Source organism: Mugil cephalus, chromosome 1 (genome assembly GCF_022458985.1).
Source record: "Mugil cephalus isolate CIBA_MC_2020 chromosome 1, CIBA_Mcephalus_1.1, whole genome shotgun sequence".
NCBI classification, from domain to species: Eukaryota; Metazoa; Chordata; class Actinopteri; order Mugiliformes; family Mugilidae; genus Mugil; species Mugil cephalus.
In genome coordinates this window covers 27,321,001-27,334,480 of record NC_061770.1, presented here as the reverse complement: position 1 = coordinate 27,334,480, position 13,480 = coordinate 27,321,001, and the positions used below count along the sequence as shown (strand labels likewise).

The window sequence follows — 13,480 nt, the reverse complement described above, 5'->3', positions numbered from 1 at the left end:
GTTACTACCTGACAGCTGTTACTACCTGTCACCTGTTACTACCTGACACCTGTTACTACCTGTCACCTGTTACTACCTGACACCTTTGCACTTCAGGTATATCTTACATAATCAAGTACTTATATGCATATATTATACCTATATGATATATATTATATATTATATCCTCTTGTGTGTGTGTTTATATATATCAGTACATGCATTAATACATGTTTATATATTATATATTATATATTGCAGTTATGTATGGTCACCTTGCACATGACACATTTGTATATATTTATGTGTATTATCATTTTTATTATTATTATTATTATTATTATTATTGTTATTGTGTTTATTACATACTGATGCTGCTGCCATTATTAGTACATACTTTTATTACCATCATATACTCTATTATATATTATTATATTACATCATATTATATACTATACTACTATTATATTACATACTATACTACTACTATATACTGTTTAGTTACAATAACACTACCATCACATCATCAGTATGACTGCTCCTTATCCACATATGTATCTTGTATCTTGTGTTTTTTAAGTGTCTTTGTCCTATTCTGTGTTTTTACCTTTGCTTTTATTTTAATACCTCAGTTTTTTATTCTATTGTATTTTATTTACCCAAATACTGGACTGCTGTGACGACCTAATTCGACTTTTGGGATGAATCAATCAATCCATCAATCCATCCATCCATCCATCCATCCATCCATCCATCCATCCATCCATCCAAAGAGGGACATAAACTAACTAATAGCCCAACATGGAGGGAGTTTGATTGGAAAGTAGAGATGTGTTACTTTTACACCCCATTTATTACATGGAAATACAGCGATACAACTGATCTATGCTGGAGGGAGTGTGGACTGGTGGGTGACTCCACCCACATATTCTGGGATTGCCCAAAAATACAGGACTTTTGGAAGAACATTCAGAAGGAGATTAAACTGATTTGGTTATTGAGTTCCCTCTGGAACCAGCACTTTACATTTAGAGTATAGTTCCTGACAATATGACGGATAAAAACTCTAAATATTTACTGAGAATCCTGCTGCTGATCACAAAAAAGACAATAACAGCTTCCTGGTTGAAAGCGCAGCCCCCAAGCATAACGCAATGGAGAGACAGGGTAAAAATGTGTTTATCATGGAGAAAATCACAGCAAGACTACAGCTGGAAACTAATGTGTTTGATAGGAGATGGTCATTAATAGGGCAGGCAACGCCAGAACTCTAGTCACCTCCATTTTTATTTTATTTATTTTGATTCTATTAATATAGCAGTGTGTTTCCTTTCCTTTTTCTTTCTTTACTGAATTGTTGTAGTTTTTTCTCTTACTTGTAAAGTACTTGTACTTTTTATGGTTGTTTTTTTTTTTCGCTTGTACAGGACTCGTACTAAGATTTAATAATGGTAAAGAATAACGGAACGTGGAGGTGGATTGGAATACGAACGTATGACGTATTAAGTACAAGAATAATAAGTACAAAGATCTGGTCAGTGAGAGGATAGGGAATGGAAAAGACTTTTAAAGAGCAAAGGTAACTGTGTAATATACATGTCCTATGTTGTTGAGTTTGTGTTTGTTTGTATGTGTCAAATAAAAAATAAGTTCCAAAAAAAAACTTCTCCTGTTAGAGTCCGATTAAGGCAATAATTCATTTTGTCACGTGCATGTAAACGCACTGAGTGACACCAGACTGATCTGGTTCCAGTGAGTTTTTAATTAGCTTAGCATCCTTAGCTCTATTGCTGTGACGCCATGTCAGTTTTTCTCCTGCATGGAAGTGAACTTTCAAAATGTCTAAGGACAAACGTTTGTCAAAAGCTGTGGTGTCAGGAAAGGTTGGTTGTATGGAAGGAGCTCGGAGCAGGACAACATGAAGTGAGGCTGAAAGGACAGAAAGCTCTGCAGACGGCAGGTAATCCAAAAACACAGCGAAAAACCACAAGGAGACAAGGACACTGAATGTCTACAGCACGGTGGAGGAAAGGCAAAGATACACAAGATGGCCGTGCAGCCTGGACGTTGAGATACGCCCACCCAACTCTCTGCTACCTGTTAGCTCAGGCTAACCCTCAGGCTGTCTGAACATGGGGTTGATCAGATGTTCTAGATCCAGTCAAACGATGACCCATTACTTCTCCTGTGTGTTGTCTTCTGAACATAGTTTTAGTTTCTACTCACATGTAAAGACAGACAGGACGACGCTCAGTAAAGTCAACCAGAGTGATGCAGATGTCCCAGTAGACATGTTGTCTTCTGTTGATCCTCACTGATCTGGTTCTGACTTGAATCTATCAACGTGACTAGATCACATTTAATGGAAGTTTGAAATAAAGCTCAAAGTCTCTGACGCTGATGACGACTCGTCTCTTTCAGCCACTCGATCTCAATAAACCCGGAAGATGTAGTGACGGAGGTGGAGCGATTAAACCATGGAGGGATGGGCGGTAGTTAGACCATAAAGAAATATGTCACGACGAAACGAAAGTACAGAGAGTCTCAGTGTGTAACTGATAATGATCTACAACCTGTCAATCATTGTCTACCTGTTAAAGTTCACCACCACGTAGAGAGCTTCCAAATGAATGAAGACAACATAAAGTTATATTTCTCATTTCTACATTAATGATAAAACTACAACTGTATGAAGGAAGAAACATGTTCCAGGTTCCTGTCACATGACGTCTCTAACCAGGAAGAAGCAAAAATAAAACATGAACAAAAAGGACCGACCAGTCTTCAGAGGAGAGTGCGCATGCGTCTGTTCTGCTGCAGCTTTTCTACTAAATCACGTGACTTCAGGTGAACTGAGGACATTCACTCTCCTACATATGATGATGATTTCATTCATCTATCCTCATCTTCATGGTCCTTTCTTATCTTGGATCATTACGTGTCCTTTTAGTTTCAGTCTTTATCAGAGTTTCAGCTATCAAATCTCTCTTCAAAGAACACTGTTCAGTTTTACTGGTCTCAACAGTCACCATGTGGTCACCTACCAGCAGGTATGAAGGTATTTCAGTATCACTCCCTCTCTTGTCATGACCCATTACTTCTCCTGTGTGGTGTTCATGGCAGAGTGCAGTGGATGTGAGGGTTTATAGATGATGGAGATGGAGAAGCTGAAACTTTCTGAACAACCTATACAATTACATGTGGCGACATCTGCTGGATCAAATTATACATAGCATCAAGATTCAAGAATCATTTATAGTCATTATGTGTTAAGTTTGTGTGTGGCAGCTCCTGACTAAACAAGCATAATACATAACCCACACAACATGTGACTCATGTTATATAGGGTACAATTAAGTTCAAAGAAATGATCTACTCTTCTATTGAATCCGTTTCCCCACGTTGTGTTCTGTTTCATCCATCATCCTCCACAAACAACAAACTGAGGACTGGGCAGCAGGTGAAAACCAAAATACAAGAAGATTCTGCTGACAATGTGTTTCTGTAGGATTTTAGTGGTCAAGAAAAAAGCACATAAAACTGACACCAGGGATGGTCCACCCAACCAGGAGCTGACTCCCCAACCAGGAACTGACCCACCTAACCAGGAGCTAACCCACCCAGCCAGGAGCTGACCCCCAAACCAGGAGCTGACCCCCAAGCCAGGAGCTGACCCCCAAGCCAGGAGCTGACCCCAGCAGAGGGGCTGGTAGTGGATCTTAATAAGGGGGCCAGTGATGGACTCAGTCTGAGCAACAGGAAGCAGCAGCTTCTTAAGGGGTTCAGTTCTACTAGAGATTAAACACACTTGGTAATATTATACTGTCTGACTTAGAATGTTCTTGCAGCGTCTGGGGACACGGTTTTACTTCAGGAGCCACTAGAAGATGATCAGTTAGTTCCGTACATCTGCTAATTCACATTTCTTCAAAAGAATTCACAGACTGTACGAATTCTGTACGGTGTGAAGAACACCTGCAGTAACAGACAGAGCTGGAAGAAGTCAACATTCAGAGAGAAAAAGGAAATCTGGAGCTGGACATTAAAAGGAGAACATTGGAAACTAGAGAAAGATCCAGGAAATGGGAGGGAGGAGAGGAGGAGAGAGATTAACAGATGGAGCTGAGTGATGTTCTCTGCCCTCTGGTGGCGGCTGTAGTTACTGCACCTGCTCTTTATCTCGTTGACACCGGATCAAAAGTCTTCTGAAGAGCGGTCTGAAACTGTGGAACCGAGTGGCACAGTGGAGAGTCATGCTCCCATTCCGCTGTGGCCCACGCTCTCGCTCTTCCGGTCAAGTGAGACATCATGAAGGCGATCTCCGACCGATCTGTGGTAAATGCAAGAGGGGAATGTTCAAAATGAATGGCACAGTCTATGAGAAAAGCCTTACAAGATCCTGGTTCTCCGGAAAAGCGCTCCGGGGGTGCCAGCCTGATCCCTGTTCCGGCAGTGGGTACCGTCTGAACAGGAGCAACTGCCGTGACTGGAGGCTCCGGCACAATTGGCGGGTTGTGGGTCTGTTGTAGGTGTCCAAGCAGATCCTGCACTTGGGATGAAAGTTGACCCAACTGCGTGACCACCACCACCTGAAACTCCTCCTGGCGGGAGAGTCGGGTCTCGTGAGCGTGGAGCGCGGCCGTTATCTGGTCAGTCTCTGCTGGGTCCATACTGGCCAGAGTGTACTGTCAGGCCGGGACTCGAAGCAGGACTCAGAATGCAGAGATGACAAAAGGCTTTTATTGGATTCTCCAGAGATCCCTCACAGAGGGACAAACAAATGGCTACAAAAAACCTAGACGCTAATCTGACCAGTGAGAACGAAAAACTTTCCAGAAGGAGGAAAACTCAAATCAAAGAAACAAATCAAAAAAACACAAAACACTCCGAATGGAGGAAAACCTCAGGACTAAAGATCTAAACTAAGGAAAGAATTAACAAACAAAAACTCTCTCTTCGAGAGGAATAACAGGCTTACTTGAAAACTTCTATGACTGAAGACATGAACAAGGCACGGGAACAGGTTGAGGACGATAACACTCTGCACAAGACAAGGGGAACACAGACTACTTAAACACATGGAGGGAAATAGGGGACAGGTGGACACAATCAGGAATCAGGGGAGACAATCAGACTGAGACACATGAGGAAGGGCAAGTGACCTGAAACGAGAGGAGAATTACTTTCAAAATAAAAACAGGAAATGACAGGACAAAACAACCCCAAGACAAGACACCCTCACCACGGTGTGACACTAATAATATTGCCTAAGGGAAGCATGTATAATGTGAATAATATTGGTCCTAGCACAGAACCCTGAGGAACTCCATAGCTTACTTGATATATATAGAAGAGTTGTTGTTTACATGGACAAACTGGAATCTGTCTGACAGATATGATTCAAATCAGTCTAGTGCAGTTCCTGTAATCTTGATCACACTTTCAAGTCTCTGTAGTAGAATATTGTGATCAATAGTGTCAAATGCAGCACTGAGATCTAGCAGGACAAGTATAGAGACAAGTCCATTATCTGAAGCCATGAGGAGATCATTGGTGACTTTAACCAGAGCTGTTTCTGTGCTATGATGAGCTCTAAAACCTGACTGAAACTCTTCAAACAAACCATTCCTGTTTAAATGATCAACCAACTGATTGACAACAACCCTTTCTAAAACTTTAGAGATAAAGGGAAGGTTGGAAATTGGCCTGTAATTGGCTAAAACATCTGGGTCAAGAGTGGGTTTGTTAAGTAATGGTTTAATTACAGCAGTTTTAAAAGACTGGGGCACATATCCTGTTAATAAAGATAAGTTTATCTGATTTAATATGGAGGTATTAATTAATGGATTAATGAATTAATTAAAAACCTCCTTGAGCAACTTAGTCGGGATGGGGTCTAGAAGACAAGTTGATGGTTTAGATGCTGTAATAACTGAAGTGAGCTCAGGAAGATCAATTAGGGAGAAATAATCCAAATACTGACTCAGTCCTACAGAGGTTTCTAATGCCACTGTACTTACATCTTTGACAGATGGAAGGGTGCTATGAATTTTATCTCTAATGCAACAATTTTATCAGTGAAGAAGCTCATGAAATCATTACTGCTGAGGTCTGAAGGAATAGATGCTCAACAGAGCTGTGACTCTTTGTCAGCCTGGCTACAGCTGAAAAGAAATCTGGGGTTGTTCTTGTTTTCTTGTATTAATGAAGAATAATATGCTGTTCTAATCTTACGGAGAGTTTTTTTATAAGTTGTTAAACTATCTTTCCAGGCTTTGTGAGCTTCTTCAGAACTAGTGGAATGACAAATTCTTTCCAGCATTCGAACTGTTCAACTGTGAATTATACCATGGAGCTTCCCTCCTTCCATTTACCACCTTCTTTTTAAGAGGAGCAACTAGATTTAGAGTTGTACTAAGTGATGCTGTCGTGCTGTCAACAAAATAATCTATTTGTGATTGAGTTAGATTGTGGTTGCTGACATCCACATCACTAACATAAGGTACTGAGGTAAATACTGAAGGTATTAATTCCTTATATCTAGTTACAGCATCATCAGATAAGTGTCGACCATAACGAAATGTCTTTCCAATTTCTGTGTAATTACTTATAGTAAATTCAAATGTTAAAGAGAATGATGGGACAATAGAGGGTTGTGAGAATATACGGTTAGACCTTCAGTTTCTAGGCCATAAGTTAGTACAAGATCTAAGGTGCGATTGAAACAGTGAGTTGAACCATTTACATTCTGAGAAAAGCCAATTGAGTCTAATAATACATAAATGAAGAGCTAAACTGTCACTGCAACATCAACATGGATGTTAAAGTCACCTACTATAATGACTTTATCTGTTCTAAGCACTAAATCACAGAGAAACTCAGAGAATTCAGCTAAAAATTCCGAGTAAGGAGCAGGTGGGCGATACACCACAACAAAGAGAATTGTTTTTTGTGTTTTCCAGTCTGGATGCGCTAGACTAAGAGTGAGTCTTTCAAATGAATTAAAGCTTTGCTTAGGTCTAGGATTAATACATAAATCAGAGTGGAAGATTGCTGCCACTCCTCCTCCTCGGCCTGAGCCTCCAGGAATGTGATAGTTACTATGACTGGGTGGCCTGGACTCATTTAAACTGACATACTCATCATCCTGCAAGCCACGTTTCAGTCAAACTAAATAGATCAATCTGATGATCAGTTATCAAATCGGTCACAAAAGAGATTTAGATGAGAGAGACCCTGACATTCAAAAGACCACATTTAATTTTCTTATTGCTCTGTTGTACGAGTGAATTTGTGTTGATTTGGATAAGGTTCCTATGAATAACTCCTCTATTGTTATTTTTCCATTTAAAAATCTGGGAGCAGACAAGCACATCTAATAGATTTGTGGAGTTATGGGTGTGAGACAGCACTAGAGAAGCAGCAGAGAGGCGTGTAAGACTGCAACTCTGCCTCCTGGTCTGAACTCTGGGTTGTCATGGTTTTGGGTTGTTAATAAAATCGGCCACAATTCCTAGAGATAAGAGAAGCAGCCGCGAAGGTGGATGAACTCCATCTCGTCTAATCAGCCCAGGCTTTCCCCAGAAAGAGTTCCAATTATCAACGTAGGCCACGTCGTTGGCTGGACACCACCTAGATAACCAGCGGTGGAATGACGACATGCGACTATACATATGGTCACTGGTCAGATTGGGCAGGAGACCAGAGAAAACTACGGAGTCCCACATAGTTTTAGCAAACTTACACACCGATTCAACATTAAGTTTAGTGACCTCCGATTGACGTAACTGTTGGTCATTACTGCCGACGTGATTAACAATCGTACCATACTTAGCCTTAGTCTTAGCATTAGCCTTAGCCTTAGCCAGCAGTTTGAGATAAGATTTGGTGTCGCCCGCTCTGGCCCCTGGAATGCATCTAACTATGGTCGCTGGTTTCTCTAACTTCACATTCCGCAAAATCAGTTACCAGAGTTGGCTTCTCAGCGGGTGTGTCGCCGAGTGGGGAAAATCTGTTTGAAACGTGAAGCGGTTGGTGGTGCTCCGTGGGCCGGGTAAGACTATGCTTCCTTCGTACCGTCACCCAGCCGCCCTGATTTCCCGGCTGCTCGGGAGCTGCAGGGGGACAGCTAGCAGGAGCTATGCTAATGGGAGCTATGCTAACGGGAGCTGCAGGGGGACAGCTAGCAGGAGCTATGCTAACGGGAGCTGCGCTCGGTGGGCCTGCACCGGCTACAGGGCGCTGGATAGCTATTGGGTTTGCATGGTGCGGAGCCGTACTTCCAATTCAGAGAGCCTCACCTCCAAAGCTACAAATAAACTACATTTATTACAGGTACCATTACCACTAAAGGAGGCAGAGGAGGAGCTAAACATGTGGCACGACGAGCAGGAGAGAGAAGGAGAACACTCGTACCGGCACTTCCTGTTGGACATAACGAGAGACACACGGGCCAGTTGTTCACAAAAGTGATGAATAAACTCAAGAATTTTCCTAATCACCTCTTGTGACCTGTACATTCACATCGAGTATAAATGCAGCACCTGAAAAACTGTCGCACCGGTTTGTTGACAGAAGTTGGAACAGGATTAGGACGACGCCTGGAACGATTTAAAAACACTTTGTCTCAATTATCCAACTCTGGGGAACAAGGTGATCGACTAAATTTCAAATATCCCTTTAAATGTCTAGATTTGGTTATAGAGTTTGTGTCGTTTGTATTTTTGTGGTTTTACCGTCGATTGAAGCTCGGTTTGGGAGAATTGTGACGGCGCCCTCGGCCACGTCTTCCAGCTCTGAGATGGGTGAACTCTTGGCGCCCCAACTGTCCGAACCCACAAACAGGAAGTGGCCCGTCAGGTTAGCGCGCTGCGCCGCCTCTAGGACACGCCTACCAGAGACAGAAAGCGGCGGAGTCAAAATGGAGTCACATTTATCCTCCTGAGAGCTGAGCTTCTTTTTTTTTTTTAAAACTTTTTCTTTAACAGTTCTTTAACAGTTGTTTGAGTGAACACGTATCCACTGAACTGACTAAAACGACTTAGAAACGCGCATTAAGAATCATGTGTTGTGTACACCAGACTCATCTATCTCATTCTTTGTTTTTCAGACCAGGTTTAAGAATAAGAGTTAATTACAAATTACATTTTTTTGCACAAAAACGTGACAGAGGGACCAGCACCTGATAACAAACAGGTGACCACAACATTGCAGCTGAATAATTCCATCACACAAACAATGACAAGGCGACATTTATTATCATATCAATAGCGCCACCAAATGTCAGTGTTCAAGATCTCACTATATCCAATACTCAAGATCAAAACTATAACGTGACAACAGTAAAAACACAATGCACGGCTCATGGCCAATACACAGTAATCAATATACAAAGTCACTACACACAATATTCCACAGCCAAACAGCCATTTCAGCACCACAGGCAGGTGGACAGCTCCGCACACGCATTACACTAATTCCACTATAATTCAAACATTATTTAAACTAGATTATTAATTCCATTTAGATAAAAAAAAAAAAAAATTAGACTCATCAAGTGTCTTTTTGAGAGCTCCCTGTTAAACCACTCCTGGTTGAATGACCTAGCTTTTATCTCCAGCTTCTGCTCAAGTGGTAAAGTCTTGAATCTCACACTGGTCAGGTAGTCAACTCCATTCATCATGCAATGAATAATGAAACATCTATTAGCTACCGGTATGTTATGCTATGTATGTTAGCCGAGCTAGCAGTTCACCACTCCACAACACTGCAGGCCAAGACCAATTGGGATGGGCCCCACTGAGCGGAAACAGTGGAGATGGAGCATCACAACGAACTGTTCACACACAGCTACACCACAAAAAGTGTCCACAGAGGAAATTGCGTTTATCAAATGAAAACTGGGGACAATTAATTGGGGGCAAAGTTTATTATTTATTAGCTTATACGCCAACAACAATTTTGACACAGGAAAACCTATAAAAGTTGACGATCCTCCCCTGCACAGCAGCGCCCTCTGGTGGAGCCAATCAAACTGGTCTGAATGTGGCCCCTGAACCAAGATGAGTTGTGTGTTTACTTGATGTCGTCCTCGTTGGCGAAGATGATGACTCCTCTGGCGTTACTCGTCTCCATCAGACGTTTGATGATTTTATCGAACTCTCCGGGCGTCGGCTCCCGAGGAATCTTCACCGACTGGGCGATGCACACTCCACCTGAGACAGAGACAGGTAACTGAGGGACATGTCCACCTGAGACAGAGACAGGTAACTGAGGGACATGTCCACCTGAGACAGAGACAGGTAACTGAGGGACATGTCCACCTGAGACAGACAGACACAGGTAGACATGTAGACAGACGGGTCTCACCAGCCTCTCTGGAGATCTGCATGAAGGCTTCCACTCCGCTCTCTCCGTAGTTTCCCTCGGAGGCCAGCGTGGACACGTAGTTCCAGCCCAGAGCTCTGACGATGTCCAGCATGGCCTGAGCCTGGTACGAGTCCGGAGGAACCACCCGAGAGAAGAAGTCGTAGCGGTTGTTGTCGCTGAGCTCCGGAGCCGTGGACGCGTAGCTCACCTGAGGGATCTGAGGCATTCATTCATTCATTAATATATTCATTCATTCATAATCAACTCAGATATATCAATCAGCCAACAGAAGGTAAAGAGGAAGAGCCACCACCCAAACCGGCCCCTGTAAGACCAACAGAAGCCGCCACAGACAGACATTATGAACAATAATAATAATTAATGATTAATTATTAATAATCATCAGGTCTGAGTGTTGGACTCTGTCAGGATCTGAGTTGTGTAACCGAGGAACTGAATGTGTGTCAGAGCAACAATCACATTAACACTGTGTGTGTGTGTGTGTGTGTGTGTGTGTGTGTGTGTGTGCAGATTAACGAGAACCAGCACATTAACGAGAGCAGACCTCGTTATGACAACCACTGTCATCATCATCATCATCATCATCATCATCATCATCATCATCAGCTGCTTCACTGGAGCCAAACAATAACGAACATCAGCTGATTTACAGGTTTTGATTTTAATTTTAAATTTTGTTTCTTTTGGAACCAGATCCGAGGACGAAGACGTCTTCTGCTGGGACGTCAGTCAGGTGCGTCTCCTGTGATCTGATTGGCTGATGTGGAGACGCGTCCTCACGGCCGGTAGCGGAGCCATTAACAGCTTTAAAAAGTGTTTGAGCGTTAATCCAGCGACCAGACGTCCTCATCCCCTCACGGTCTGTCTGTCCCACAACGAGTCCGTCCACCTGTCCCCCACCAGGTGTGTCCTGATCACATCCAGCTTCAGCCAAGACCAACACCAGGATTTATTTATTTATTTTAGGTCTACCATCGACCAGAACCATATCCAAAAACAGAAGAAGAAGAAGAAGAAGAAGAAGAAGAAGAAGAAGAAGAAGGAGGAGGAGGAGGAGGTGGTGAAGGAGGAAGAGGAGGAGGAGGAGAAGGAGGAAGGAGGAGGAGGAGGAGACATCCTGTACCAGACTGTCTCTGTATTTCCATTCTTCTCTATATATTTCTCTGAGTTATTTTGTGTGTGTTTTTATTGATATATTCTGGTCTAATTCTACTGTGACCAAATAAATAAAAACGTCTCATGTGTTAAAAAGAGAACAAAGCATCTTCTGTTTTCGTGGGTCGACTGTTGTCGTGAGCATCAGATTCAGATTCAGCCTGAGACCCCTATGGGGGGCTGATTAAAACCAGATGGTGGCGTCCCAGGTGAGTCCGTACCTCAAACAGACGCAGGATGTTGGCCACCATGATGGACACGGAGCTGGCCGACGCCCCGATCACGCCCACCACCCGCTCCGGTTTCCGGATGAGGGGGGGCTCGCCGTTGGAGCAGCGGATGTCGGACGTGTCCTTCTGGATGAGCGCCTGGACGAAGGTGAGCGACTGCTCCAGGGCGTAGGTGTCCCGGGAGCAGGTGTCCAGGATCCGGGCCCCCAGCGTGATGTTGGGCAGCAGCTCGGGGTCCCCGTTGACCTGGTCCAGGGCGTACAACATGGCCTCCATGCGGTGGATCCCCTTCTCCTTCTTCAGCTCGCCGCAGGGCAGCCCGTGGGGCCCGCGGGCGTGGATGGGGAACAGCCCCCCCAGCGTGATGTCCCCGGGGATCTTTATGGAGTGGGGGTGGAAGTGCTGGTGGGAGGAGCTCACCTGGACCACCCGTCCACCAATCCAGAGCCAGAGAGACAGCAGGAGGCGGGGCCACGGCGGAGGGGGTCGGTGGAGGCCGGGAAGAAGAAGGGGGTACGGGGCGCCGCCTGATGATGTCATAGTGAGGAGACAATCAATAGAGAGCGGACATCCTGCTGAGGACACCTGAAGAGACAGACAGACCCGACCAATCAATAAACCAGTCAGCAACCAATTAACCAATCAACCAACACACCAACCAATTAATCAACCAATTAACCAACCAATTAACCAATCAGTCAGCATGTCCCGCCTCCTCCTTCAATCTTTGATTAATTAATAAACCGTCTTCAGATTAATTTCCTTTCTGTCATAATTTAATCTTAAATTAAACCAGGTGATGTGATCAGGAAACATCTGGAAACAAAACTAAAAGAAAAACTTCTAATCATTTAAATAATATCAAGGTTTAAACTGTGAAGCGGAGGGATTCGACTCTTTTAATCTCTTTAAATCATAAACTTTTTCTCTGCGTCCCAGTTTAATTTTAAAGTCGCACTAATTAATAATTAACACGAAACATCTGCATCAGGAACCAGATCAAATAAAAACGGAGCTGTTAGTTTAACAGTTCTCATCATCTAAATATTCCGGATTAAATTCATTCGTTCATCTAAACTTCATTAAACTCACCGTGGAGGCTGATCTCTTCCAGTCCGTCCTCAAGAGCTCGTCTCCGGCTGCAGATCCTCCAGAGCCTCCGGTGAGCTCCGGATAAACCTCCGACTCCGCTTCTCCTCCTCCTCCTCCTCCTCCTCCTCCTCCTCCAATCAGAAGCGGCCTCAGTCTGTGTGACTAATCCGAGGCTCCGCATTAACGCTGAGCTGTGTGTCCTCCCGTCTTACCGTCTCTGTGAGGACCACGTTCCTTTATTCTAATACAGCGTGTTTTATAAGGGGACAGCGCCCCCTGCTGGTTCTAGTCTGCATCTACCTGTGCAGGTGTTTCCATCCTCCCTTTCATCTCCTCTAACATCTGTCACCGTGGAAACAGCTGCAGGTCTATGAATATTCACAAACGTCAAACAGGTTCCACACACAACAAACTTCATTATTAAACATCTTTATTGTCCACAGGTCAGGAAGAGTTTCTTCTTTCTCTGGAACAACCTTTGACCTCAGCTCCTCAGCCAATAGGACGAGAGCAGCGTGAGGAACATCTGGTTTAGTCTCATTTTTACCGGATTTAAAGAGGCAGTGAACGCATCACAGACGTTTCCTTCAGTTTCATTCAAACGTTGAAAACTCAAACAGCATAAATGATTCATG

General features: G+C 43.5%; 1 protein-coding gene across 1 annotated transcript; it reads right to left on the bottom strand.

Annotated features, from left to right (window-relative positions):
• Positions 1-8,605: 8,605 nt before the first annotated feature.
• grm6a (glutamate receptor, metabotropic 6a) lies at positions 8,606-13,134 on the bottom strand. Its single transcript, XM_047607363.1, has 6 exons — positions 12,846-13,134; positions 11,745-12,338; positions 10,348-10,564; positions 10,058-10,193; positions 8,715-8,869; positions 8,606-8,619 (listed from the first exon to the last, which is right to left on the bottom strand). Exons 2-6 carry the CDS (start codon positions 12,291-12,293, stop codon positions 8,606-8,608), a joined length of 1,071 nt encoding a protein of 356 aa, XP_047463319.1. The 5' UTR covers positions 12,294-12,338; positions 12,846-13,134.
• Positions 13,135-13,480: the final 346 nt, after the last annotated feature.

Bases quoted from the DNA above. Each gene is read 5' to 3' on its own strand.
- grm6a (XM_047607363.1), bottom strand. From the start codon at position 12,293: ATGACATCATCAGGCGGCGCCCCGTACCCCCTTCTTCTTCCCGGCCTC. The intron at 10,194-10,347 runs GTGAGACCCGTC...TCTCTGTCTCAG, and splicing joins GCAGATCTCCAGAGAGGCTG to GTGGAGTGTGCATCGCCCAG. The intron at 8,870-10,057 runs GTAAACACACAA...TGTCTCTGGTAG, and splicing joins GCCAACGAGGACGACATCAA to GCGTGTCCTAGAGGCGGCGC.